Source organism: Coenobita brevimanus, chromosome 26, assembly GCF_032717465.1.
Source record: "Coenobita brevimanus isolate Jiangsu-jjx chromosome 26, ASM3271746v2, whole genome shotgun sequence".
Classification (NCBI taxonomy): domain Eukaryota; kingdom Metazoa; phylum Arthropoda; class Malacostraca; order Decapoda; family Coenobitidae; genus Coenobita; species Coenobita brevimanus.
In genome coordinates this window covers 43,956,549-43,983,770 of record NC_136979.1, presented here as the reverse complement: position 1 = coordinate 43,983,770, position 27,222 = coordinate 43,956,549, and the positions used below count along the sequence as shown (strand labels likewise).

Here is a 27,222-nt window from a genome sequence, read left to right as displayed (position 1 = left end):
CTATCATAGACCTTTTGTTGAACCAGTCATTTCTCCTGTTCTCTTTTCCACTAACTTTTGACACATACTTTTTCCACACCCATATTACAGAAGTCTAGAAAGATATCCCACTTCTTCTGTATCTCTCATTTCCCTGAATTCTCGCCAATCCGCTTCTTCGAAAAATTTTCTCAGTCCTATAATGTTTGCTTTCCCAAAGTTGTATCTTCCATGCCTATATAGCTCATCTCTTGTCTCCCCATTTCCTTCAGTCATTTGGAATTCTATCATTAATGATCACTTTTACCTATAGGACACTGATATTTCAGAGATTCAATTGCATCTGGTTCTTTGGTTAGAGTTAAATCTAGTCTTGCTGGTGTGTCATCACCTCTAAATCTTGTCTCTTCTTTGACCCACTGAGTCATTACATTGTCCATTGTTATATTTAACCATATACAGTAAAAGTCCTATTATTCGGCAGCTGATTATTCGGTAGATTCGACATTTCGGCAGTTTTGAGAAATAGTCCCATTTACGAAAATCTTTGATTGTTTGGCAGATGTCCGGAATCATCTCGGCAGTCAAGGAAGTGTTATATGTGACTTGTAGGCCTGTTTCATTGCACTTCTGTATGTTCACCAATTTCTATATTTTTTCAGATTCAGGTATAGTACTGTAGTGATGACAATATTGCACAGTATCATACAGTACAGTACAGTGAGCACCCCCTCCAAATTAGCGAGGGTTACGTTCCAAGCCCCCTCACTAATTCTTGAAATTCGTTCATTCTTGATGCCTTCCTGAAAGTGACATTTACCTGTAACTGCATAGCCCATGAACCACTGATACTGTAATGCATTACCCATAAATAAATGGTGCTTGTTAAATCAGTTTCCCCATTGTTTTTAGCTGTACGGCTGTGACAGCTCTAGTATTTTTATTCCTCAGCATAATGGTGGAAGGGACTGTCCTGTTTAACTAAACCTAACCTAACCGAGTTTAACTTTACCTAATAATTTAACCAAACCTAACCTAACCTAAAGTCAGAAAAATACTTAAAAATAAACTGGGGGAATATGAATTGCTAAGGTCTCTCTGATGAAAGTTAAACATACATTTAGCGCTCATTCTTTTGTTCGTTTTTGTGTTTAATATGAAAGAGAGAGCATTGATGCAAACAGTAATGTATCTCATTAACCCCTAAATAACCTCCGACACAGAACAACCCTTTACAGTACCGATGTCAGTGATGTCAAGTTAGTGTGAGCTATAAAGAAAACTGAACAATTATCGGGAGGGAACAAAGGTCACTGGTACGTGTACACGACACTATGCTACGATTCCAAGCAGCCAGGCGGTCGGTTAATCTCAGATGTTTTCGCCCATTTGGTAAATGCCCCGTAACTTTATCAATTTTTCCGTGACTCATAGCGAATCATAGCATGGGTTTAGGAAGCTAAATAACACATTGCTAGGTGAGCCAGACGATTATCTTCACATCTTTTAAAAAAACAAATTGATTTCAGAAGAATGGACGAAACTTACTCTGCATACTCAGAGAGGGATTAAATTTCTTCCATTTTCTTAAAGATTTGAAGATAATCATCTGGCACACCTAACAATGTGTTATTTAGCTTCTTAAACCCATGCTATGTTTCACGGGAGAAGTTACAAAGTTGCGGTGCATTTACCAAATGGGCGAAAACACCTGAGATTAACCGACCCTCTGACTGCTTGGAATCGTATCGTAGAGTCGTGTAAACATACCAATGACCTTCGTTCCCTTCCCATAATTGTTCACAGTTTTTTCATAGCTCACTAACTCGACATCACTGACATCGGTACTGTAAAGGATTGTTCAATGCCGGAGGTTATTAATGGGTTAATGGAATATATTACTGTTTCCATGAATACTCTCCCTTTCACATGTAAAAAAAAAAAAAGAGAGAGAGAGAGAGAGAGAGAAAAAAGAATGAGCAATAAATGCACGTTTAACTTTCATCAGAAAAACCTTACCAGTTCATATTCATTCACTTTATTTTATGCAGTTTTCCAACTATTTTATTTTGTGTTTGGAAAAAGTACTGTATACAGCACTCACGCCAAACATATTTGTAAAGTAATTCCTTTAATATCCGAACGCCCAATATCCGAACATCCCCACTAACTGGACATAATCATCCTGGGATCCAATATTCCCAAAATGGGCCAAAAACCACAAAAAATTCTAATAAAATCTGACTTTTTTCCCACCCGTAATTTGAAATTGCCGCCTGGTGCCGAACAGCTGTTACACCATGGTCCCTTCACCCCTTCCTTCCTTCCTCCCCCCTCCCCCTTCCCCTGTCAGGGTTGCCATTTGGTATTTTTCATTACCAAGTATGCGCCAATTTGGTAATGAAAAATTCGTTTGGTAATGAATCAGAATAATGTATTACCAAATGGATTTTTCACATGTATGAGGATACACAGGATGGAGATGGTGGATTGTTTGCTCTCTCTGATTAATCTGCTACCCTACATAGCGTGAAAATAATCACCATGGTTTGATTGTAGAATTTGAGTGCAGAGTATTAACTGTGGTCTGCAAACTGGCGGTTCAAACCAGTCCAGGAGCCAGGGACTTGTAAGTAGTACCCAGAATGTTTAATATTGCATAAACTCACCTCTAAAACCTCATTTTATGGTTCTTTTGCATTTATTTCAGTCTTTTATGTCCCTTATTGGTGTGATTTGGGTCTTAAATAGGTGCTATGCATGTCCAGAGGGAGTTGTATAAGTGTTTCTCTGAGTTAGGGTCCATAAGTACAAGTCCATAAGCTGGGACCCAATATCCGGACAGGACCACTATCCGGACCTGCCTATGGCCCTATTACGTCGGATATTGGAGGGATTACTGTAATATAAGTAGTGATGAGTTCACAAGTCATGTACTGAGGTGGTAGGTAATATTCCGTATCATTTCGGTCATCCATGAAGTGTTATCTGACGTGTATGCTACTGTGTCATTACACTTGTATATGTTCACTAATTTAAATATATATATATATATATATATATATATATTATATATATATATTTCAGATTCAGGTATAGTACTGTATTGATTGCAGTACTGTACAGTATACAGTACTCTCACCAAACAGTTGTAATACCATAAGTGGTGATGACAGTGTTCACCAATATATTTTAGGTACTGAGTGGGTAGGTTTTTGATTTTTCGGCAAATCCAATATCTCGGCATCATCCCGGTCCCATAGATGCCGAATAATGGGACTTTTACTGTATTGCCCCATTAATCTTCACTACTTCCTGAGTCTCACTCCTCCCAGTTTACCTCTTTACAATGAAAGTCCCCCATCAGGATTATGTTATTGCTTTTCTCTATCACATTCTGTAGGTATCTGACCATGTCTGACAACATCTGATACTCCTCATCATTCCATGCCCTTGTCTTGGGGAAGACATATGCTATTGTGATGTCTCTCTTGCCTTTTCCTCTGGTTTCTATTACCATGTTTATCACTTCAGCCATACCTTCTTGCATTTCCATACTATCCACATTCAGGCTGTTTTTCACTGCTATCATCACTCCTCCTCCTGTTTTTTCTATCTCTTCTCCACAGTTAGTATTTCCCATCTCTCATTTCTATTTCATTATTCTCTCTTAGCTTGGTCTCTACAAAGCCCATAATGTCTGGCTCATTTACCCTCAAGGAATTGTCTATTTCCAGCCTTGATGAGATTAGACCATCTACATTAGCATACGCCACTTTCAATTTTTTTGCATTTTATTCTGTCCTTTCTTAATTTCTGATCCATAACTCTCCAACAGAACTCTGTCTTCTCTTCCTCTGTTCTCTGGCCATTCTTTTTTCTTAACTTCCTCAACAAGTTCCTATATTTTACCCCTCTCTTCCTCATTTGCATCTCTCCTTATCCAGATATTTTTTCAATCCCTCCTTATCTGCTAATTTCCAAGTCTTCTTGATTATTTCATTTACCATGACCTGAGATTGAAATTTTACTTTCAGTAGCCTTGCCCCTCCCTCTACATATTTTCCCAGCCTAAACACTTCTTAGATCTCCTCTTGGGCTTCGTCATTTCCTTCCATAACTATTGACACTATTTCCTTCACCTTCTTGGTTCTTCCCTTTCTCTTTCTGACCTCACTGACATAATTTTTTCTTTCAAACCCGAGATAATCACACATTTTTTCTTGTCCGCTGCATCTCTGACAAGTGATTCTTTACTTTTCAGTACCTTTACCACTTACTTCTGCACCATTTTGAGGTTTTCCTTTTTCTGTTGGTCTAAAATCTCCTTAAGTATTTTATTTTCCTGCTGAGTTTTCTTCTACCCCCCTTGTGGTGTTCTTTGATTTTCTTGATATGTTCCTCATGCATCATAGTTTTAGATTCAAGCTTGTCAAGTTTATGTTTCATCTTGACCCTTTCCTCCTCCAGCCTCTTATTTTCTCATTTAAGCTGTTTTACAGTAAAAGTCCTTTAATCCGGAATGCAGTAACCCATGGACCTTCCAGATTATCAGATTTTCCGGACTATCAGACAGGTACCTGAAAATGTTCAAAACATACCCAAAAAAATAATAATAAATTATAATGATTTAAAAATTAGTTTTCTTTACTTAACTTTGTAGTGTAGTGCAGATGTTGGCTGTTTGAGGTCATATTAGTGCTACTAGTATTGGGGTGACACAGTACTGCAATACCATCAATATTTTTCGGTTTTTTCCCGATTTTTCTCTATTTTTTTTAACCCAAAAAAGCTAAAAATGACCCTGGGCTGAAAATTCCGAACCATCGGGTTTTCTGAACCATCGGAAGTTCGCTGTATTTCACTTGTGGCTGACTCATTACTCGTTTTTAATTCAGACAATTTTCTCTCCTGGTCAACACTGCATGAGCAGACGCTTTCTCTGCTGGTCAACACTGCGTGAGCAGATGCTTTCTCTCCTGGTCAACACTGCTTGAGCAGATGCTCTATAACTTACAGTATTTCTCAACTCTTTTACCTCCCTCTCCTGATCCGAGGTTCGTTCTTGTACTCTAATTCACTAATTATTGCCCGTACGTTTGTTCATTTTTGAAGGTTCCAACATGCCTGCATGCGTCGGCCTTGGTCACCTAATGAAGGCTCTCCATGTTGCTCAATCTCTGGCAGCCTACCTGTTCAGTCCCCTAACCCTGAGGTCATACTTCATTACTTCATCCCAGGTCTTTTTTGGAATACCCCTAGCAATCCCATCCCTAATACTAATGTTTCTCACTTTCTGCACCAATTATCATCCCCCATCCTCTCCACATGCCCAAACCCCCTCATTTTACTTCTCCTCATCACAGCACCAATACACTCCAGTCCCATCCTACCTCTCAACTCTTCCATCGTAAACCTAGCCCCCCGGCCCTTGCACTCAGGGACGCATTGCACATCCACCTAACCATTGTCATTTCTGTACATTTGACCCTACAAATATCCTCTTCCTTTAATGCCCATGGCTCACTACTATACAGCATTACACTCCTAACACATGCTGCATACAAAGATCCCTTAGCAGAGAGGAAAAATGGGAAATGTTCCCCCGAGCTAGACCTTATTAGATCATATAACCCTGGTAGATGACAAGAGGGCTCTACCCCTCCCGGCATGGCAGCTTCCAGGCGTGGCTCAAACTCAAGATCCCCCAGTCCCGAGTTCGACGCTCTACCACTGAGCCACCCTGCTGCCTTTAGCAGAGAGGGAAAGCCCTCTCAATGTCAGGAGAGGCAACAGCTCCCTGAACTTCTTCCAACCACTTCTCATTCTAGCCACAGAGCTAGCTCCAGCTCCACCTCCAGCACATAACATGTCACCCAAATAACAACTCTTCCACACACTCAAGAGACTCACCAGCAAGTTTCAATCCTTTCATGCCTGACAATCTCCACCTGCTCTTCCCGACACCGCATACATAAAATCAGCATTATCTCCAGTCTACCTCTAATACCACTATATCTCTTATGCACCAACTTATCACAAACACTGCACGAGATGGAATTACTTCCCATGCCCTTGTGGCAAATTGCACATGGCCACTCTCCCTCTTTTTTGATAGTACCGCCAACAACCCCAGATATCATCACTTTTGTGTTATCTGCATTTACTTAATCTTAAGCCCTTGTGCCTCATACCATCTCTCCACTTCTTATATCTTTCCTCTGCCTCCCTTTCATTCTCTGCAATCAACACCAAATCATCAGCATACAACATCTCCCATGGGAGTCCATTTCTTAAGTCACATGAGAGGGCTTCAAGTACCATGATAAACAACAAGGGACTCAAACCTAATCCCTGATGCACACCAACATTCACAGAAAACTCATAATTTAAATCTCCATTCACTTTTACCTGGGTGCAAGCATCCACATCTGTCAACTATACCAGCCACTCCTCGATCCCAAGCTTTCTCACTGCCCACTTCAACACCTCTCTAGGGACTCTGTCAAAGGCCTTCTCCAAATCAACAAAGATAAGGTACAGTTCCCTTTTCTTTCCTGTATATTTTTCCTGAAGCTGTCGAACAATGAATGTGGCCCATACCTGTTTTAATTCCTGGGCATTCTTCTCAGCCACTGTCTCCACACTTGCTACTCTTTGTTCAGTTTCATAATTCCATTGTTTTGGTCTTCACTGGGGAACCCCGCGAACTCACTATCACTGGATGTAAACAACAGACTGCTTCTCTCCACCATGGCACAATCATACAAAATTAAAAACCATCACTGTGTTTTGCTCTTATTTGACTGACACCTCCGGCTTATTTTCACTCAAATGAGACGGAACCACCACTCATGTATTCAATTCGCATATTCACAATGGGCATGGTTCCTTTTCGTCGCTGATTTAGCGTTATTTTCCCACGATCTGCATGGAGCTCCACCACTGACAACGTTGTGTGTGTGTGTGTGTGTGTGTGTGTGTGTGTGTGTGTGTATTTACCTAGTTGTGATATACAGGAAATGAGCTATGGTCGTGGAGTCCTGTCTCTTTTTCTCAGTAAGTCAAATTTTGCTTTGAACTTGTTTAAGTTTTTAGACTGCCGGGGTGAGCAGGTGGAGATCGTCAGATGTGAAAGAATTGAACTTGCTGGTGAGTCTCTTGAGTGTGTGGAAGAGTTTTGTTATTTGGGAGACGTGTTGTGTGCTGGAGGTGGGGCTGGAGCTAGCTCTGTGGCTAGGGTGAGAAGTGGTTGGAAGAAATTCAGGGAGCTCTTGCCTCTCCTGACATTGAGGGGGCTCTCCCTACGTGCTAAGGGGTCTTTGTATGCAGCGTGTGTTAGGAGTGTAATGCTGTATGGCAGTGAGACCTGGGCAGTGAAGGAGGAAGACATTCGCTGGCTCAGATGTACAGAAATGACAATGATTAGGTGGATGTGCAGTGCGTCCCTGCGTCCAAGGCCTGGAGGGGCTGGGTTTACAATGGAAGAGTTGAGAGGTAGGATGGGACTGGAGTGTATTGGTGTTGTGATGAGGAGAGGTAGATTGAGGTGGTTTGGACATGTGGAGAGGATGGGGGATGATAGTTGGGTGAGGAAGGTGAGAAGTGTTAATATTGGGGGTGGGGTTATGAGGGGTAGACCGAGAAAGACATGGGACGAGGTCATTAAGTGTGACCTTAGGGTTAAGGGACTGAACAGGGAGGCTGCAATGGATCGTGCAGCATGGAGAGCCGCCATTAGGTGACCAAGGCCGACACATGCAAGCATGTTGGAGCCTTTAAAAACGAAAACTGAAAGATCTTTTTGTCCAGGCTATTCCACAGGTCTATGCATGTATAAGGAAAACTATATTTCTTAATATCCTTCAAGCAGCTTGGCTTCTTCAGTTTCATTCTGTGTCCTCTTGTTACTCTTCAATCCCATGCAAACAGATCTTCTCTGTCAATTTTATCTACTCCCATCATGGCCCTTAACACTGCAATCATGTTGCCCCCCTCCCTTCTTTCCCCAAAGGATGGTAGCTCCAGCTTTTGCAGCCTCTCTCTCTATGACAGATCTGCAAGGCTGGGGACCATCTTGGTTGCTGTTCTTTGTATTCTTTCAATCTAGTTTATATCTTTTTTTGGGTGGGGACCACACTACTGCTGCATATTCTAACCTGGGGCGGATCATGCCCACTATCAATTTTTCCATCACCTCCTCATCCATGTAATGAAATGCTACTTTTATGTTAGTGAAGAGCTTATGCATCTCTCTAACTGTCTTGTTAATGTGTTTTTCAGATGAAAAACTATCCTGGACCAGCACTCCCAAATCTTTGTCTTCTCTCACTTTTGTGATTGGTTCATTACCCATCAAATAATTCAGTGATGGCCTCTTGGTACTTTTACCCATTTCTAATATTTTACTTTTTTTTGTGTGTTGAATTTCAATACTCACATCCGGCTCTAATCATGTATCCTATCCAGGTCCTCCTGTAGCATTTTACAGTGCTCCTCAACTCTAGTTTCCTAACGATCTTTGCATCATCGGCAAACAGACTTTCATAACTGTTCATTCCATCTACCATATCATTTACATAAATCAGAAACATTACCGGTGCTAACACCAAACCCTGTGGGACTCAACTTGTTACTTCCCTCCATCCAGACATCCCATTCTTTATTACTGTCCTCATTTGTCTATCTCTCAAGAAGTCTCTCATCCACTCCAGGAGGTTTCCCTTTAGTCCTCCTATGTGCTCCAATTTCCACATTAGTTGCTTATGAGGTATCTTGTCGAAGGCCTTCTCCAAATCTAAATACTTGTACACACAATCCACCCAACCGTCCCTCTCCTGTAGCAAGTCAATCGCTCTCGAGTAAAAGCTCAACAAGTTGGAAACACATGACCTTTCACTTATGAATCCAAACAGACTTTCAGTAAAATGTTCATCTCCTCCAGATATATTATCCATCAGTCTTTCAGGATTCTCTCGCACAGATTTGCGACTATTCTGGTCAGGGACAGTGGTCTATTATTCAGGGGTTCTTCGTTGTTTCCTCCCTTATAAACTGGCACCACACTGGTCCTCTTCCATTCCCAAGACACTTTCCCTTCTTCCAGAGAACACTCAATTAAACTGTGAATCTTATCCTCCAGTTGTTCTCTGCATTCTTTCATTACCCAAGTAGAGATTCCATCCAGTCCTGGGGCTTTCCTTACATCTTGAGTTTCCAGTAATTTATACACTTCCTGCACTGCCACTTTTTTATCTGTTATCACTATATTTCTAGTCACTCCCTCCCTCTCCACAAAATCTGTTTCTTAGTGAAAACTGATTGGAAATATTTGTTCATTATTTCAGCTTGCATTACTGCATTTTTATAGACCTCTCCATCTACTTTCAATTTGGTGATTCCTTCCTTTTGTTTCAATTTGCCATTAGGAAATCTATAAAACAATTTGGGTTCTTCCTTACATTTGTCAATTATACCTGTTTCAAAGTTTCTTTTTTCCTCTCTATGTATTCTTGTATATTCATTTCTGGTTCTTTTATATTCTTCCTTTGTTCTATTATTACCTCTCTTTCTCCTGTTGTTCCATGCCATGTCCCTCTCATTTTTTGCTATCATACACCTACTGTTAAACCAGTCCTTCTTCTTGTTTTCTTTCCCACTTGCTCTTGGAACATATTTGTCCACTCCCAAATTCCAGAGGTCTAGAAAGATATCTAACTTCCTCTCCATCTCTCTTGTTTCTTTGAATTTTCTCCAGTCTGCATTTTCAAAAAATTTCCTCAATTCTGTAAGGTTTGCTTTCCCAAAGTTGTATCTTCCCTGCCTATGCCTATAAGCTCATCTCTTGGCACCACGTTCCCTTTTATCACCTGGAACCCAACGACCACATGATCACTTTTTCCTACTAGACACAGATATTTCAAAGATTCAATTACATCAGTCTCTTTGGTTAGCAGTAAATCTAGTCTTGCTCGTGTGTCATCACCTCTAAATCTTGTCTCATCTTTGACCCATCGGGTAATTACGTTATTCACTGCTACATTTAACAATATAGTGCCCCACAAATCTTCACTGCTTCCTCAGTCCCATTCCTCCCAGTTCACCTCTTTACGATTAAAATCACCCATCAGAATTACCATATGTTGTTGCTTTTCTCAGTCACTTTCTGTAGATAACTAATCAGTCTGAATACAGCTCCTGGTATTCATCATCATTCCATGCCCTTGTCTTAGGGGGAACATATATCACTGCGATGTCTCTCTTGACATTCTCTCCAGTTTCTAGTTTCATATTTATCACTTCAGCCGTACCCTCTCCCAGTTCCACATTTTCCACACTGATGTTGTTCTTCACTGCTATCATCACTCCTCCTCCTATATTTTTTTTCTTTTCTGTTTTTTCTCCACAGTTTGTATTTGCCATCTCCTGTTTGGATATCAATATCCTTTCTTAACTAAAGCACATAATATCTGGTTCGTGTACCCATAAGTAATCACTGATTTCTAACCTTGCCAATATTAAACCATCAACATTAGTATATGCTACTTTCCAACTTTTTCATTGTTCTTTATTCCTTCTTCTCTCCCTCTCTCTGTCGGTACCACTTCCTTAATTTCTGATCCATAACTCTCCAATAGAACACTGTCTTCTCTTCCTCTGGTCTTTGTTCAATTTTTGCTTTTGCTTCCTTTACTAGCTCCTTTATCTTAGTTCTATCTTCCTCATTTGCATCTCTCATTATCCCGACATTCTTGAATCCTCCTTTTCTGATAATTCCCCCAGTATCCCTGCTTGTCGTAAAAGGCGACTAAAAGGGTTGGCGGAGGGTTAGTGCCCCTCCCCGGAAAACAACTAACTAAAAGAACAAACAAGAAGCCTCGGACAAGGACTGACCAAACGATGACAACCCAGGACTTGGTAATAAGTACATGGAATGTAAGAGGAGCGAATGATGAGGTGAAAGAGAGAGAGATTGTCCAGGTGCTTGAGGATGCAAAAGTGGATGTATGTGGAATAACTGAAACAAAATGGAGAGGAGAAAGTGTGAGAGAATGGGAGTATGGATGGGGTATATGTGCAGGAGTAGGTGAGAATGAGAGGGCAAAGGAAGGAGTATGTATAGTTGTGAGTAAAAGATGGAAGAGGAGCATAAGACAGTATGGATCAGTTGGGTCAAGGATTGTGTGGGTAAAGTTGAAAGTTGGAATACAAATGTGAGCGATTGTGTGTGTGTATGCACCAATGCAAAATCGTGCTAGAAGAGTGAGAGAAGAGTTCTGGACAAATGTGGAAAAGTGCATGGAAAAGTTTGGAAGGAATGAGAGAGTGTTTTTGATTGGTGATATGAATGGTAAAGTTGGGAATGTGAAGGTGGATGGAATAGTTGGTGAGTGGGGTGTGCCTGCTGAGATAGATGAGAATGGCAGTGCGTTAGTGGACATTTGTGCTGGGAGGGGGTTGGTGATAGCCAATACACTCTTCAGGCATAAAATGATCCACAGGTATACATGGCGAGTGAAGAGAAGGGTGGATGGTGAACTGAATGAAAGGAAGGCAATGATTGATTATGTGTGTGTGGATGAAAGGATGCGAAGATGTGTAAAGGATGCAAGAGTGTATAGAGGTTGGGGGAGTGGACTTTCTGACCACTACTTGGTGGTGGCCAGAATTAGAATGCAAGTAAGATGGAGGAATAGAAGAAGGGAAAGACGAGAGGAAGGAGTAGTTGCAAGGAGAGTGGAAAGGTTACAAGAGGATGAGAAAAAGGCAGAGTATAAGAGAGAAGTGGAGGAACGATTGGGCAAATATGAATTGGAGCAGATGGGAGACGTGGAAGGTGTGTGTAAGATATTTACAGAAGAAATATGTGCAGCATGTGATGTGGTGTGTGGAAGGAAGAGAAGACGGAGGGGGTTGCAAGGAACAGCGTGGTGGACTGAAGAGGTGAAACAGGCTGTGGCACAAAAGAAGAAAGCATACAATGAATGGATGAGAAATAGGGGCGTGGAAGAAGTTGAGAGGCGGAAGAGAGAGTTATATGTGGAAAGAAAGAGGGAGGTGAAAAGGTTAGTAAGAGAGAGTAAGAAGAGAGTGGATAAGGAATTTGGAAGGAATCTGAGTGTAAAGTGGAGGGACTGTAAGAAAATGTTCTGGAGAGAAGTGAAAAGAGTAAGACAGGGTGGAAGTGAAGTTAGCAGGGGAGTGAAAGATAAAAATGGTAGATTACTAGTGGAGAAGGGAGAAAAAGTGAGCAGATGGAGAGAACACTTTAAGGAATTGTTGAACGTAGAGGATGGAAGTAATGCGAGTATAAGTGGCTGGGGAATGGCTGGGAGAAGGAGGGAGGTGAGAAGAGAGGAAGAAATCAGTAGGATAGAAGTTGTGGAAGCAATGAAGAAAGTTAAATCGGGGAAAGCCCCAAGAATTGATGGAGTGTGTGGTGAAATGCTGAAGCATGGGGGAGAGATAGTAGTAGAATGGATGTGGAAGATGTGCAGATTAGCCTGGGAGGAAGGTAGAGTCCCGGAGAATTGGAAGTCAGGTATAATTATTCCCTTGTACAAAGGAAAAAGGGAAAAAGAAGTGTGTGGTAATCATAGGGGCATTTGTCTTCTTAGTATAATAGGAAAAGTGTATGGTAGGATACTTATTGACAGAGTTAGAGAAAGAACAGAGAAATTAGTTGGAGAAGAACAGGGAGGCTTTAGGAAGGGAAGAGGTTGTGTAGATCAGATATTCATTCTTAGATCTTTAGTGGAAAAGTTTCTAGAGAAGGGAAAGAAGTTGTATGCGGCTTTCATGGATTTGGCGAAAGCATATGACAGGGTGGATAGACAAGGATTGTGGAAAGTGTTAAGAATATATGGAGTAGATGGGAAGCTGTTGAATGCTGTGAAGAGTATGTACGATGGTGCGAAGGCTGCAGTGCGTGTGGATGGTGAACTAAGTGAATTTTTCACTTTGAAGGTTGGTTTGAAACAGGGATGTGTCACGTCTCCATGGTTGTTCAATCTGTACATGGATGGGGTAATAAAAGAGGTACAAGGTAGGGTAGTGGATGTTGGAGTGGCCCTGGTGAGAGAGGATAGTGTTTGGAAACTCCCTGTACTGTTGTTTGCAGATGATACAGTGTTGTTGAGTGAAGACGAAGGGGAGCTGCAAGGCTTGGTGGATGAGTTTGAGAGAGTGTGTAAGAAACGGAATCTAAAGGTGAATGTAGGGAAGAGTAAAGTGATGGTCTTTGAGAGAGGTGAAGTTAGTGAATGTACAGCGAGGTTGAATGGTGAGGAACTGGAAAATGTGAGTACGTTTAAGTACTTGGGTAGTGTGATGAGTAAGGATGGAGGTTTGGAGAGTGAAGTGCTTGAAAGGGTACAGCAGGGAAGAAAGATTGCTGGTTCTTTGAAAGCAGCGATAAGAAACAGGGAAGTGAGCATGGAAGTGAAATAGTTACTACTTGACAGTATTGTGATACCAACTCTAACATACAGAAGTGAAGCTTGGACATTGTTGGAAGGACACAAGTCAAGAGTGACAGCAGTGGAAATGAGTTATTTAAGATGAGCCTGTGGAGTCACGTGGAGAGACAGGCTGACGAATGAGGATATAAAGGAGCATTGTGGTGTGGATGTGGATGTGATAGGAAGCGTTATGAGGAACACACTGAGGTGGTTTGGCCATGTGGAGAGGATGGAGGGTGAAAGACTGACGAAGAGAGTGTATGTGAGTGAGGTGGAGGGGGGAAGAGGGAGGGGGAGGCCGAGGATGAGATGGAGGGATGGGGTGGAGAGGTATATGAGAGAGGGGGGTGTGAGTTGGGAGCAGGGCAGTGAAATGGCGGGGGACAGGGTGACTTGGAGGCGATTTGTTTGTGGCCACCCCAAACGGGATTGAGGCGTCTGGCAATAGATAGATAGATAGATAGTCTCTCCTCTCCTTCCTCGTACTTTCCTAGCCTAAAAGCTTCTTCATTCTCTTCTTGAGCTTCGTTGTTACCCTCCATTACTATTGATACTATCCCTTTAGCCTTACTCAGTTCTTCTCTTTCCCTTTCTGATCTTACTGTCATGTTTTTCTTTTACTCCTGAAATTAACACGCATTTTCTCTCGTCTGCTACATCCCTGACTAAAGATTCTCTAGTTCTTAGTACCCTAACCACTTCCTTTTCCACCTTTTCCTTGCTTTGTTGTTCTATGATCTCTTTCAAATTTATATTTCTTTCCTCTTGAATTTTCTTCCACCCCTTGAGTTGCTTCCTTATTTCCTTAATATGCTCATCTTGCATCCTTGATTTTGATTCATGCTCATCTAGTTTACTTTTTAGCCTGTCCCTTTCTTCTTCCAACCTCTTATTTTCCCTCTTCAGCTGTTTTATTTCATTTAAGGCAGATTCATTACTCAATTTTAATTTGTAAATTGCCCTTTTTATTCAGCACTGTGAGTGCAGATGTTATCCAACTTGTTCTGAAGTATCTTAATCTCTTCCTCCTGTTCTAAGGTCCATTCCTACAACTGTCTAATTATTGTCCATACCTTTTTTAACTCCTGGACATTCCTCTCAGCCATTTTCTCCAATCCTGCTACTCTTGTTTGGTTCAGTTTAGTACCTCTTTTACCTTTATGCTCCTCAGAGAAGCCTGTAAATTCACCACCACCAGATGTAAACAATGGACTACCACCTTCCACCATGATGCAACCTATGAAAACTTTCTACTTTCACTGTGTTTTGTACTCTTTGTTTGACCGAAATCTGTGTTTTTTTTCACTAATATCAGAAGGGACTACCACTCACATTTTCATTCACGTAATCACAATAGGCTGGGGTCCTTTTCGCAGGTGATTCGGTGATTATTTCCCCACGATCCACAAAGAGCTCCATCCCTGGTGTGTGTGTGTGTGTGTGTGTGTGTGTGTGTGTGTGTGTGTGTGTGTGTGTGTGTGTGTGTGTGTGTGTGTGTGTGTGTGTGTGTGTGTGTGTGTGTGTGTGTGTGTGTGTGTGTGTCTGTGTGTGTGTGTGTGTGTGTGTGTGTGTGTGTGTGTGTGTGTGTGTGTGTGTGTGTGTGTGTGTGTGTGTGTGTGTGTGTGTGTGTGTGTGTGTGTGTGCATAACTCACCATCATTTGCTGTGTGTGGTGCTGGCGTCTGAGCATCTAGGTCTTGAGGCAACAGCTCGAGGGAACTCCACTTGTGTAGCGCAGTGCTCTCCTCAAGCTCCTCTGTGGGGCCAACACAAGATCAGGCACATACACAGCCACATTCTTGTTGGTATCAGAGAATTCATAACACTGTTTCCTATGCAGTTTATTTTCAACAAATATCTCATAATACCCTCTGGCATGTTACAGATGCAAACTATATTGATATTGGAAAAAAAAAAAAAAAAAAAGTTAAATAACAGTAACACACAGGGGAGCACCAAGTGTAATATGCAAAATAAATTGCTGAGGAAGAAATGCTACAAAGTTTCATATGCCAACAAGAACACAATGGGATGGAGTAAAACATCATGAGGATGAGGACATTAACTAATAAACTGGTCATTAGAAATTACACAGTATATTACAGCACTATCAACATGATTATAACAACATTTGATGAGAAATTTTACTTCAATTCATATAAATATGAAGTACTGTATCATTCATATTCTACACTAGTGAGCTTAATTTTTCCTCTTACATCCTACTGGTGTCAAAGTTTGATTAAAATATACCAGTAATGTTATTAACCAATCAGCTTATTAAAGTTAAATCTTATTTTATCTTCTTTAAAGGATATTCTGTAAATGAGCACATTAAATGATATTTAAATTTACCCTTTCCACAATCAAATAATTATACTTTAAATATACAGTTTGTAAAAACAGAGCTCTTCATAATACATTACCATCCTGACGAAGTGAAGAAAGTTATTAACAAAAAGAAGTTTCAAACAAGAGGAAAAAGTGAAATATAAAACCAGGTAAACTTGGTTAACGTATTGAAGCAGCCAAATCACAACTCAGAGTACATCAAGAAAGCTGGAACTGCCCCTATATATAAAAAGTCATGTAAAGGACTCCCCTTCAATGCAGTTTGTTGGCCTGTATTAAAGCCTCCATCCAGGCATATTCAATCTAATGTTCAGTTGTCTCAAACTGTTTCTTTTCCCCTCTGTGATTTTTGGTGCACATAGGGCAGAGCTTATCCAAGAAAGGGAATAGACAAAGCACATGTGGCGGTACAATGGTGTGAGAGAGACAGGGATGAAGAACAAAAATATTTGAGAAAGTGAGAGGAGTATGTGAGGAGACAGTAACATAAAGGTAATTATATCATGGTCAGTCAGTCACACAGGTTCCCAGGACAGCAGGATGTTGGAGATGATAATGATAATCATGTGGCAGTGGTGCAGTGCAAGAATAAATGCATAAACTAATACACACTGTCTAAGCCATGCAGATGGGCTTGCATTCATTCACACATTAATGCCAGTACTGCAACTGCCATAAGTACAACCCAAAGTCATCACAGAGGGAAAGGAATGCACTGAGGCAATGGTATATGTGTGAATTTCTGGAAAACAAAATCTTTTTACTGCAGCATCTAAACAATGGAAAGAGCTGCATTTTCTAAATCCAAGGGTAATGTTATATGTTCTGCCTGATCTTCAATCACCAATGAAAGCAATCACCAAGCATAAACGTTTACATACACAGCCAAAGTTTAACTACAAGTACAGGACTACCTCTAATGCCAAATGCTGAAACAAAAATGCTAAAATATGTAATTGATGAAATTAAGAATCATGTACAGCACTAATTATATCCATTCTTAGAGAAATATTATCACAATACAGTTTCAGCTGAAGGGTATGCATCAAAGGCTTAAAGATAATAACACTGTAAACTTAAACACAAAAGACTGCTGAAATATGATGCTTAATAATGCTTCAGCCACTTCAACCCAGAGACAGCTTTTTGTATATTATTCCTGTTGCTACAAAACAATTTTATTCAGCCTAGGAGAGTCCCCTAGTTGTGAAGGGGTTAATGAACATTATATCTAACTCCTCCAGTTTGTAAAGGGGTTAATGAATGTTATATCTAACTCCTCCAGTTTGAAAAATCTACCCTACACTGAATATGAGTATCAGGAGACTGCAAGAATGTAATTAAAATGAGGTTACTGGACTGAATGGATTAACTACACTATTTTCTTTTCAAAAATAATTCAAGTTTCTGCACCTACAGTACTGAATTCTCTAAAAAGGCCATATATATATATATATATCTATATATATATATATATATATATATATATATATATATATATATATATATATATATACAGAGTGAATTCAAATGTATGATAAATGTGAAAAGATTCAAATTCGAATTCTTCAAAAGGTATTATTGAGTAAAATATATGATGAATGTGTAAAGTTTAAAAATTGCATTATACTATAGTACTAAAACCTCATTAATACAGACAATTATTAAGACCATACAATGATGTTATTCATACATAACATATAAGAGTTGAGTTAAACAGCCAATTTATGATGCTTATAACCATGTCCACTTTGGTGGTTAACGAAAGGCAGGTAAGAAGAGCCACACTCCCAATTCACGTGAAGAGAAACAACAGCAGCAGGAGCAAGACCAGTGCAACACAACACCAAACAATGCACAGCAAATATATGAATATACAGCAAACACACACAAAACATGTCACTGGTATAGAAAGTCAGTATTCCTTCATGTAAATGTTGATATAGCATCAAATACAGCAAGTTCTCAATACCAGTCACCTTTTTTTATTCTCTTTTTTGTTATTATGTCCATAGTGAATTAATAAAATCTGTCATAAATTTCCACTGGTTTCTGCAAGGCTGGACTGCTGGCTCTGCCTACTTTTCGGCGACACATATGTGGAAAAGTTGTAATACTTTAGAGCATATCCTTGACTTATGACGAGGATTTACTGTACAAGCAAAAGGCATTGATATAAAAAGCCATTATTTACTTCTGTAAGGGCTGATAAAACTTAGGTACAGTATGACTAGAGTATTTAACTGGCATTTGCTATTTTTATGAGAACAGTGTGGTATGCAAAAGGACTATTTTGACATAACTATTTTTGAAGAAAGAGGTGCTTTTACTCCACTATGCTTAAAAATAAGAAAAAATGTCCACAGTTCCAGAACAGTTTTAAACATTTTGTTGATCACATAATGAATGCAATGTCTAGCTCTCTAGCAAGGACACATAGTCAATCAAGTTATCTTGGCAGCTTAATATTCACTTTTCTGGTGACACTGTTATATGGTGGCTGTGTCATGACTGCTTCACTACTTTCAGTCTTTCAATTCTGTGGTAAGTGTTCTCAGTCCCTGCATTAAACTTTCACCTCACCACTGAGTTTCCGGAGGTATATTTCTCTCTTCAGCACCCAAATAAACAAGGAACTCATTTCAGCTCCTATGCTCCAGTCAGTAAACACATTCTGAACTTTCCGCAATATGACAAGCAGATTCTCTTCCTTCTGAAGAAATTTAAAGTGAAAATGCCTTCCTTCTCTAAGTCAGACTCTGCTCTCTTTAGGATGGGAGGTGCCAGCTTATCAGTAATTTCTTGGGTGCCTCCACAACTGCCTCAGCAAAGAAAAATAAGTTGCTGAAGTTGCAAAAGCTCATTATACAGTAGCCATTCTTGCATTAATAACTTTAAGATATGCATGCATGTGGCTGCCTAAATAGCTCCTGAATCTGGCATAACACTGTTAAGCACTTTCTGCATCAGTATGCAAGGCAGCATAGTCTTTGCACTCTGAATTCCTGTTTCTATACTAACTCAAACAACAAATTTTAACACAAATACAGTAATAACATATGAACTTCATTGGAACTTCCCTCAAGTCTCAAATTACCATTTCCTTCAGGACTTCCACAGCCAGAGAATAACCACAACACTCTAACTAGCCAACACCCACTACTATTTCCTCCTGACATCAAAACACACATTTACATCACTCAGAAATCCAAAATAACTTTTCCACTTACATCACCCATCACAAGCACTCTATAACTCTTCTTCAGCATGCATTCTCTCACTTTTCCTTGATGATTCCATACCATAACCTGTCTATTTAAAGAAATTTTTACATATATATATATATATATATATATATATATATATATATATATATATACACATACACACACAGTAAAAGTTCGAGATAACGGAATAATTCGCCAACCCCTATTCAGTTTTATCAAATATTCCGCTTTTTCAAGCTTCCGTTCCAAAACCATAGATGGAACGGAATTTTCCAGAAATTTGCAATTTTTCCGATATTTCTTCCCTAACTCATGACCTGAAGCCCATACACAGCTGCTACTAAATAGCTTCTTCTGCTACACACAGACATGCTGCCAATGCTAGTCATAATGATACACACAGAGCAGTCAGAACCCATAATAATAACAATAATAATAATAATAATAATAATACAGTAGTAATAATAAATAAAACAGTAAAAAACTTACCTCCAAATGGGGGGGCTATGACTTGTGATTTGCAATTTTTCCGCAACCACAGACAAACCGGCTTGCATCCATTATGGAAACCCGACGGCTCTCGACAGAACGGAAAACTTCCGGTATGTTGCAAGTACCTAAAGGAAAAAAGTCGTTCCGTTTTCTCAAGCTTCCGTACTGTATATACTGTATATATATATATATATATATATATATATACAGCAAGCTCGCCCCCAACGCGTGGGATTCGTTCCTAACTTGGCGCGATCGGCGCAAAACCGCGTAAGTTTTAACTACTCCTTATTTTGCTCCCTAGATTCCCTAAATGTGGTCTTTTGCTGTTATCTGCCATTGGTAATCAATATGAAGCACTATAAGTGGTTAGAAGGTTTATTTAATGTTATGACTTACAAATACAGTACTGCACAGCAAAACTTCAACATACAAATATGTAAACACAAGGCAATATTCCGATGCCAAAACCAATCGGAGTCGGAATGTTGCCTTGTGTTTCTTGAAGTTTTGCTGTGTAGTACTGTATTTGTAAGTCATAACATTAAATAAACCTTCTAACCACTTAAAGTGCTTCATATTGATTACCAATGGCAGATAACAGCAAAATACCACGTTTAGGGGACCTAGGGAGCAAAATGGTTTCAGGACTATTTGCTGTCAGGGCAGTTCACTGTCACAACAATAACAAGACAACATAGACTTTGATGGATCCCCCTGAAATATAGTTATTAAAGTACTGTACTGATTAATTAATAATAAGTATATTTATAAAAGTACTGATTAATTAATATAAGTATATTTATAGAATGACGGGGAATCATCCAGGGTGCGAATTGTCCTGACAAGGAATCATCCATGTTTTGACGAGGAATTAACATGACGGCGAATTGTCTCAGAACCCATCGATCGTGGGTAATCATATAAATCAGGTTAACTGGTTACAAGGCTTTATTTAATGCTTTAACTTTCTTTAAGTGCTTTAACTTACAAGTGCATACCAGAATAGTAAATATTTAACTTACAAATACAGTACTGTGGAAAAGAAGTACAGCAAATATTTAACAAACAAATAAAAAAGGTAATATTCCGACAACTATCAGATAAAATGGTTATAAGACTATTTCTTGCTTGAATGTTATTTAATAGGACTTTAACTTGCACATAAACTTACCAGAACAGTACTGTAAATATTTAACTTACAAAGTTGGGAATGTACGAGTGGATGGAGTGGTTGGTCAGTGGGGTGTGCCAGCTGACGTAGATGGGAATGGAAGTTGGTGGACATCTGTGCTTGTAAGGGGTTGGCAATAGCCAACACCTACTTTCGGCATAAGATGATCCACCGGTATACATGGAGAGTAATGAGGAGGATGGATGGTGAACTTGTTGAACGAAAGACAATGATAGACTACGTGTGTGTGGATGAGCGAATGAGAAGACAAGTGTTGGATGCAAGAATGTGGAGAGGGTGGGGGAATGGAGTCTCGGACCATCACTTAGTGATGGCCAAGGTAGAGCTACAAAGAAAGTGGTTGAGGAGACGAAGGGGAAGACAGGAGAAAGCAACTCCTGTGAGAAGAGTGGAGAAATTGCAAGATAGTGAGAAAATGACAGAGTATAAGAGCATAGTGGAACAAAGATTGGGAAGGTATGAGCTAGAGCAGATGGAAGGGGTGGAAGACTTATGTAAGATATTCACGGAAGAGATAGGCGCAGCGTGTGAGGCGGTTTGTGGACTGAGGAGGAGATGCAAGGGTGTGCAAGGGACAGCATGGTGGAATGATGAGGTGAAACGAGCTGTGGAACAAAAGAAGAAGGTATATAGTGAATGGTTAGCGAGTAGAGGTAGGGGAGAAGATGAGAGAGAGAAGAGAGAGGTATATGTAAGCAGGAGAAGGGAGGTGAAGAGACTGGTGAAGGAGAGTAAAAAGAAAGTGGATGAAGAGTTTGGGAGGAATCTGAGTGTGAAATGGAGGGAGAGTAAGAAATTGTTTTGGAAGGAGGTAAAGAAAGTAAGGCAGTGGGAAAGGGGAAATAGTAGGGGAGTGAAAGATAGGAATAACAGATTGTTGGTGGAGAAGAAAGAGAAACTGAGGAGATGGAAGGAGCACTTTGATGATTTGTTGAACGTAGAAAGTGAAAGCAGTGCGAGTTTAAGTGGTTGGGGAATGGCTGGGAGAAGAAGAGATGAGAGGAGGGAGGAAGAGATCAGTGGGGTGGAAGTAGTGGAAGCAATGAAGAAGATTAAGTTGGGAAAGGCCCCAGGAATTGATGGAGTGTGTGGTGAAATGCTTAGGTATGGGGGTGAGATTGTTGTGGAGTGGATATGGAAGTTGTGTAGATTGGCTTGGGAAGAGGGAAGGGTTCCAGAGGACTGGAAATCAGGTATAATTGTTCCTTTAAACAAAGGAAAAGGGGAGAGAGAAGTATGTGGTAACCATAGGGGTATTTGCCTACTTAGTGTGACTGGTAGAATATATGGTAGAATACTTATTGATAGGGTTAGGCATATGACAGAGGAGCTAGTTGGAGAAGAACATGGGGGATTTAGGAAGGGAAAAGAGTGTGTAGATCAGATATTTGTTCTAAGATGTTTAGTGGAGAAGTATCTAGAGAAGGGAAGGAAAGTGTATGCTGCCTTCATGGACTTGGAGAAAAGCTTATGACAGAATAGATAGGCAAGGTATGTGGAAGGTATTAAGGATATATGGAGTGGAGGGGAAATTGTTGAGGGCTGTGAAGAGTATGTTCGAGGGAGCTAGGGCTACGGTGCGAGTGGATGGTGAGCTGAGTGAGTTCTTTGATCTCAATGTGGGACTGAAACAGGGTTGTGTGATGTCTCCATGGCTGTTTAATATATACATGGATGGGGTTGTAAAGGAGGTGCAGGGAAGGGCAGTGGATGTGGGGGTGGCTCTAATGAATGAGGGTGAGATTTGGAAACTTCCGGTCTTGCTGTTTGCTGATGATACAGTACTGTTGAGTGAAGATGAATGGGAGTTGCAAGGTTTGGTGAATGAATTTGGGACAGTCTGTAGGAGGAGGAATCTGAAAGTTAATGTAAACAAAAGTAAAGTTATGGTGTTTGAGAGGAATGAAGTCACAGAGTGTGCAGTGAGGCTGGATGGTGAGGATATGGAGAATGTGAGTGCATTCAAGTACTTGGGTAGTGTGATGAGTAAGGATGGAACTTTGGGGGATGAAATGCGTGAAAGGGTACAGCAGGGAAGGAAGGTTGTTGGTACACTGAAAGCAGTGATGAGAAATAGGGAGGTGAGTATGGAAGTTAAGAAGTCACTGCATGATAATATTGTGATCCCTACCCTGACGTATGGAAGCGAGGCATGGACCTTGCAAGAGGGGAACAAGTCAAGAGTGAGAGCAGTGGAAATGAGTTACTTGAGAGGAGCATGTGGAGTGACGTGGAGGGACAGGTTGACGAATGAAGAAGTGAAGGAATGCTGTGGGGTGGGTGTGGATGTGGTTGAGAAGATTAGGAGAAATACACTGAGGTGGTTTGGACATGTGAAGAGAATGGAGAATGAAAGACTGACTAAGAGGGCGTATGTAGGTGAGGTGGAGGGAGGGAGAGGGAGAGGTAGACCGAGGATGAGGTGGAGGGATGGAGTTGAGAGGTATATGAGGGAGGGGGGGGTGAGTTGGGGGGAGGGTAGTCAAATGGTGGGTGACAGAGCGATTTGGAGGCATTTTGTCTGCGGTCACCCTTTGCGGGATTAGGGCGTTGGGCTATAGATAGATAGATAGATAGAGACAAACACAGTACTGTGGAAAAGCAGTACAGCAAATCACATCACATGATCAAAACAAACCATGCGTGCTGAGCTAATGTTTGAGGATTTGGCCTTTCAAAGGCCTCTCTTGCGTAAATTTATAGTTTTCGTAATGGTTCTTTAATCTTACGTTGTCTTATACGTATCCCAGCACTAACCGCGTATAATTGTGAGAGCATTCGGCGAGAACGTGTTCGGGGCGAGACTGTGTGTGTGTGTGTGTGTGTGTATATATATATATATATATATATATATATATATACATACCCACTGCAAATTGTCTTAGGACCTACACAAAGAATCGCTATGGGAGAGTTGTCTGCTTTTGCTTTGTGTTTCCACCTCTACCAAGTGAATTTTTTTGGGCAAGAAGTAACTGGTAACTCCTCTGGTGTTGGCAGGAGGTGGTGAAACTCTCAGCACATCAGTGCTTGCCCAGAAGCGAGAGTGGGAGTATATGTTCCCATCGCTTCGAGCTTGCACCTCCCTCTTTTTCGTATGCATTACTGTTTGCCTTGTTATTTTCCTAGAGTCGAGTTGTCATGCCTGGAAAGTACTGCTCAAGGGATGAGAGGGTCCGTATCATTGCATGGAGACAGGATAATGTCCCTATCAGCACGATTTGTGAACAAACTGGATGCGCAAAGTCGACCGTCATGAAGATTATTGCTGCAGCCACCTGATGTCGTACCAGAGCACAAGCATGGCGGTGGGAAGAAGAGGACGACTCCCAGAGGTACAGTATAGATACGCGTCTGAAGAGTGAAGTAATCAAGAATCCTTGACTGACAGCAGCAAAATTGAAGAGAATGCATCCCCAGCTGTTACAAGATGTCTCAATTCAAACTATCCAACACTGCTTGCAGAAGGAGCTGGGTTTGCCAAGCCACACCACAGCCAAGAAACTGCTTCTCACTAACCACATGAAGAAGCAGCGCATTCAGTTTGCCAAGAAGTATGCACACTGGACATCAGATGAGTAGAGAAAAGTTATGTTCTCCGAAGAAAGCACATTTCAAGTGTTCCAGGTGCATTCTGCAATGGTTCGTCGCCCTGCCTCACGTAGTCGATATGACCCTGCTTATACAGTGCCAACTGTTAAGCACCCACAAGCAGTAATGGTATGAGGCGTTTCTCAGGTGAGATGGGAAGGGGAGGCCTCTACTCTCTTCCTAAGAACTTGATGATGAATGGTGGCCGCTATATTCAAGTTCGGAAAGATCATTTGTTAAACTTGTTTGCTATTCATGGGTGCGACTTTTTCATGCACAATTCAGCTCCATGTCACAAGTCAAGAAAGGTGATAAAATGGCTTCAGGATAATCGGATTGAGGTCCTCCACTGGCCTGGCAACAGTCTGGATCTAAATCCGATAGAAAACTGCTGGACAACGATGAAGAAAATCATGGCAGAGAAGAAGACACTCAGTCTGGACAACCTCAAGACTAAACTGACAAACATTTGGTGCAAAAAAAAAAAAAGTCCTTAGATTACTTTAGAGATCTTAGTGATTCCATGCCAAAATGCATCCAACTGGTCCTGAAGTACAAGGGAAACATGATTTCATATTAATGAACGGCATTTCATGAACAAACATTGTGATATACTATGATTTCTGAGTTTTTTAATACCTTGTGGGGGGAGATCCTAAGTCAATTTGTGGCAGCTGCAGAGAGAGAGAGAGAGAGAGAGCAGAAGGCAAAAGGAAATGGCATTGCGCCACCCTTTTCCAAGAAGGATTTGGTATCAGTCATCCTCTGCACATCTTAACTTCACTGCAACTAGAATTCTGGCAGAAAGCAATACAGTATGAACCTGGGTGGTAGCATGTTCACTTGCTTCTCTAACATTTTTCTTTTTTTTTTTTCCCAAATACAGGAGGTCACAGGAGAGTTCAGCTGAATTTTTTTTCTACAGTATGAGAATTCATTTGACTTTAATATTGTAACATTAAACCATAGTGACAATGTTCAACTGCCCTGCATGCTAACCACACAAAAGTATTCCCTTCCTTATTCTTACCACTGCAAATTCAGTCATTAGTGAGGCTGCTGAACATTTCAGCAATACCTCATCATCATCATCATCCGGACCTCCTTTCACACCCTAGGGCAGGATGAGGAGTAGCAATGTCCAGACAGCCCAAATCTGCCCAATCCAGCAATACATGCTTAAATAAATACATGCACACTTGCACTTTTGTAACCCTACATAGTACCTGCTTTTGTAGCGCTACACAGTAATGAATCATGAGATATCCTGGCATCATGCAATACCGACCACAGAGAAATATGAAATATAACAATGTGGATGCACTGTCAGAGTTCTGCAGACACACCAACACACACACTGTTACAACGCAACACACCAAAAACACTGTACAACTGATGTCAGCTTAATAGTCTTTTTTTTTTTTTCAAGCACTATAATTATTAATGCAAGGGTTTGGCATTTTGTACTGATCAGGTTTAAAAAATAAGAGGCAGGGAGCCAGTGACTGAGATGCTCTGACAAGCATATCTCTCATTTTCTGTTAACCTTCAGTTCAATTACTTGTCAAGAAAATGTAACTAATAACTTAACTACTGTATCAAGAAAAAAATAAATAAATAAATAAAAATGATCACTGAAACTGTACTGCAAGTAGCACAACTGAATTCTAAATGGTGCAGTACCAACTTCAGTCTTATAAAGCACATTACTACACACCCAGAAAGCAACCACAAGCAATAATACACTGTCTACCAGTTTAAATGTACTACAGTGCTATATTACATTCATTTGGCTCTCTTTCCTTTTATATATATATATATATATATATATATATATATATATATATATATATATATATATATATTCTTCCAACCTGGACTCTTTTAATTAGAATGAAACAGTAACAGCAACCAGTTCAGCATGCATATTCATTCAGCATCACAACAGGCTCAGGAAGCTTCTAGTTTGACAAAACCCAAAATCAGATTTTATTTCAGTCTCTATGGCTGGATGTGCAGTCATCCTGTAATTCTCTGGGGCACTAATGATATTTACAACCTTTAAAAGGAGTCAATGGCATTACGACACTTCTGTATCATCCTATTTCCTAAATGCACTATTGCAGTCATGAAAAGATATACTGTATATCGTATATGTTAATTCCATTCCATCACAATCTTCACATGAATACTGTATGCCAGTATAACACTTCTTCTAAAATATAAAGATGGTTGCATGATGAAAAGCCTTAGTAAATACAGTACTGAACACCAAATACAATGGTATAATTACCTCAACAAATTAATATCTGTCCCGTACAATACAAACTCCATTAAGTACGGCACACTATGAAAATTCTCTTTCTGAAGAATGTAGGAGAAAGCTTACACTTAATAACTACAATGAAAGCCAAATCAGGAATATGGATTTAGAATGGAGGGGCAGGTTGTCACCACATTACCCTACAGCTCAAGGAAAGAAACATCAGAATTCAGGCTTGGTTTGCTATTCTAAGGATGGACATGTGTTTAGAAACAGAGAGATTATAGAGATTATAAATGCAGCACTAATTTTCTTGAGTACAGTATTTCATCATCACGAAACAACAGAAGAGGAAATAACAGATTTCTGAAACTTAAGTAAATGTTGCACACAAGCAACTTATGGTCTACCTATGAATAACTGCAGAGGAGCTAAGCTATTAGAGAACAAGTGAGATGGGGAAGGAGACAGAACATAACTCAGAGCCAACAGCAAGAAGATCAGGCCTACGGTCCACATTCTAATTGGTTAAGGAGGTCCCTCGCACTAATTCCTTACCAACTTATTTCTGTAAATGGCACGTTAATATTTTCATCCATGTTATTAATGCAATCTGACAGTATTATCAAAATTTAAATTCCATTCAAGGGAATATTAAGGTGTG

General features: G+C 40.3%; 1 protein-coding gene across 1 annotated transcript in view; it reads right to left on the bottom strand.

Moving 5' to 3' along the window:
• The window catches only part of rdgB (retinal degeneration B), a 303,195-nt gene that overhangs the window by 191,755 nt on the left and 84,218 nt on the right, over nt 1–27,222 (bottom strand). The window contains exon 9 of the mRNA XM_080267995.1: nt 15,093–15,194. Within this exon, the coding sequence (XP_080124121.1) occupies nt 15,093–15,194 (102 nt within the window). The remainder of the gene's footprint in view (nt 1–15,092; nt 15,195–27,222) is intronic.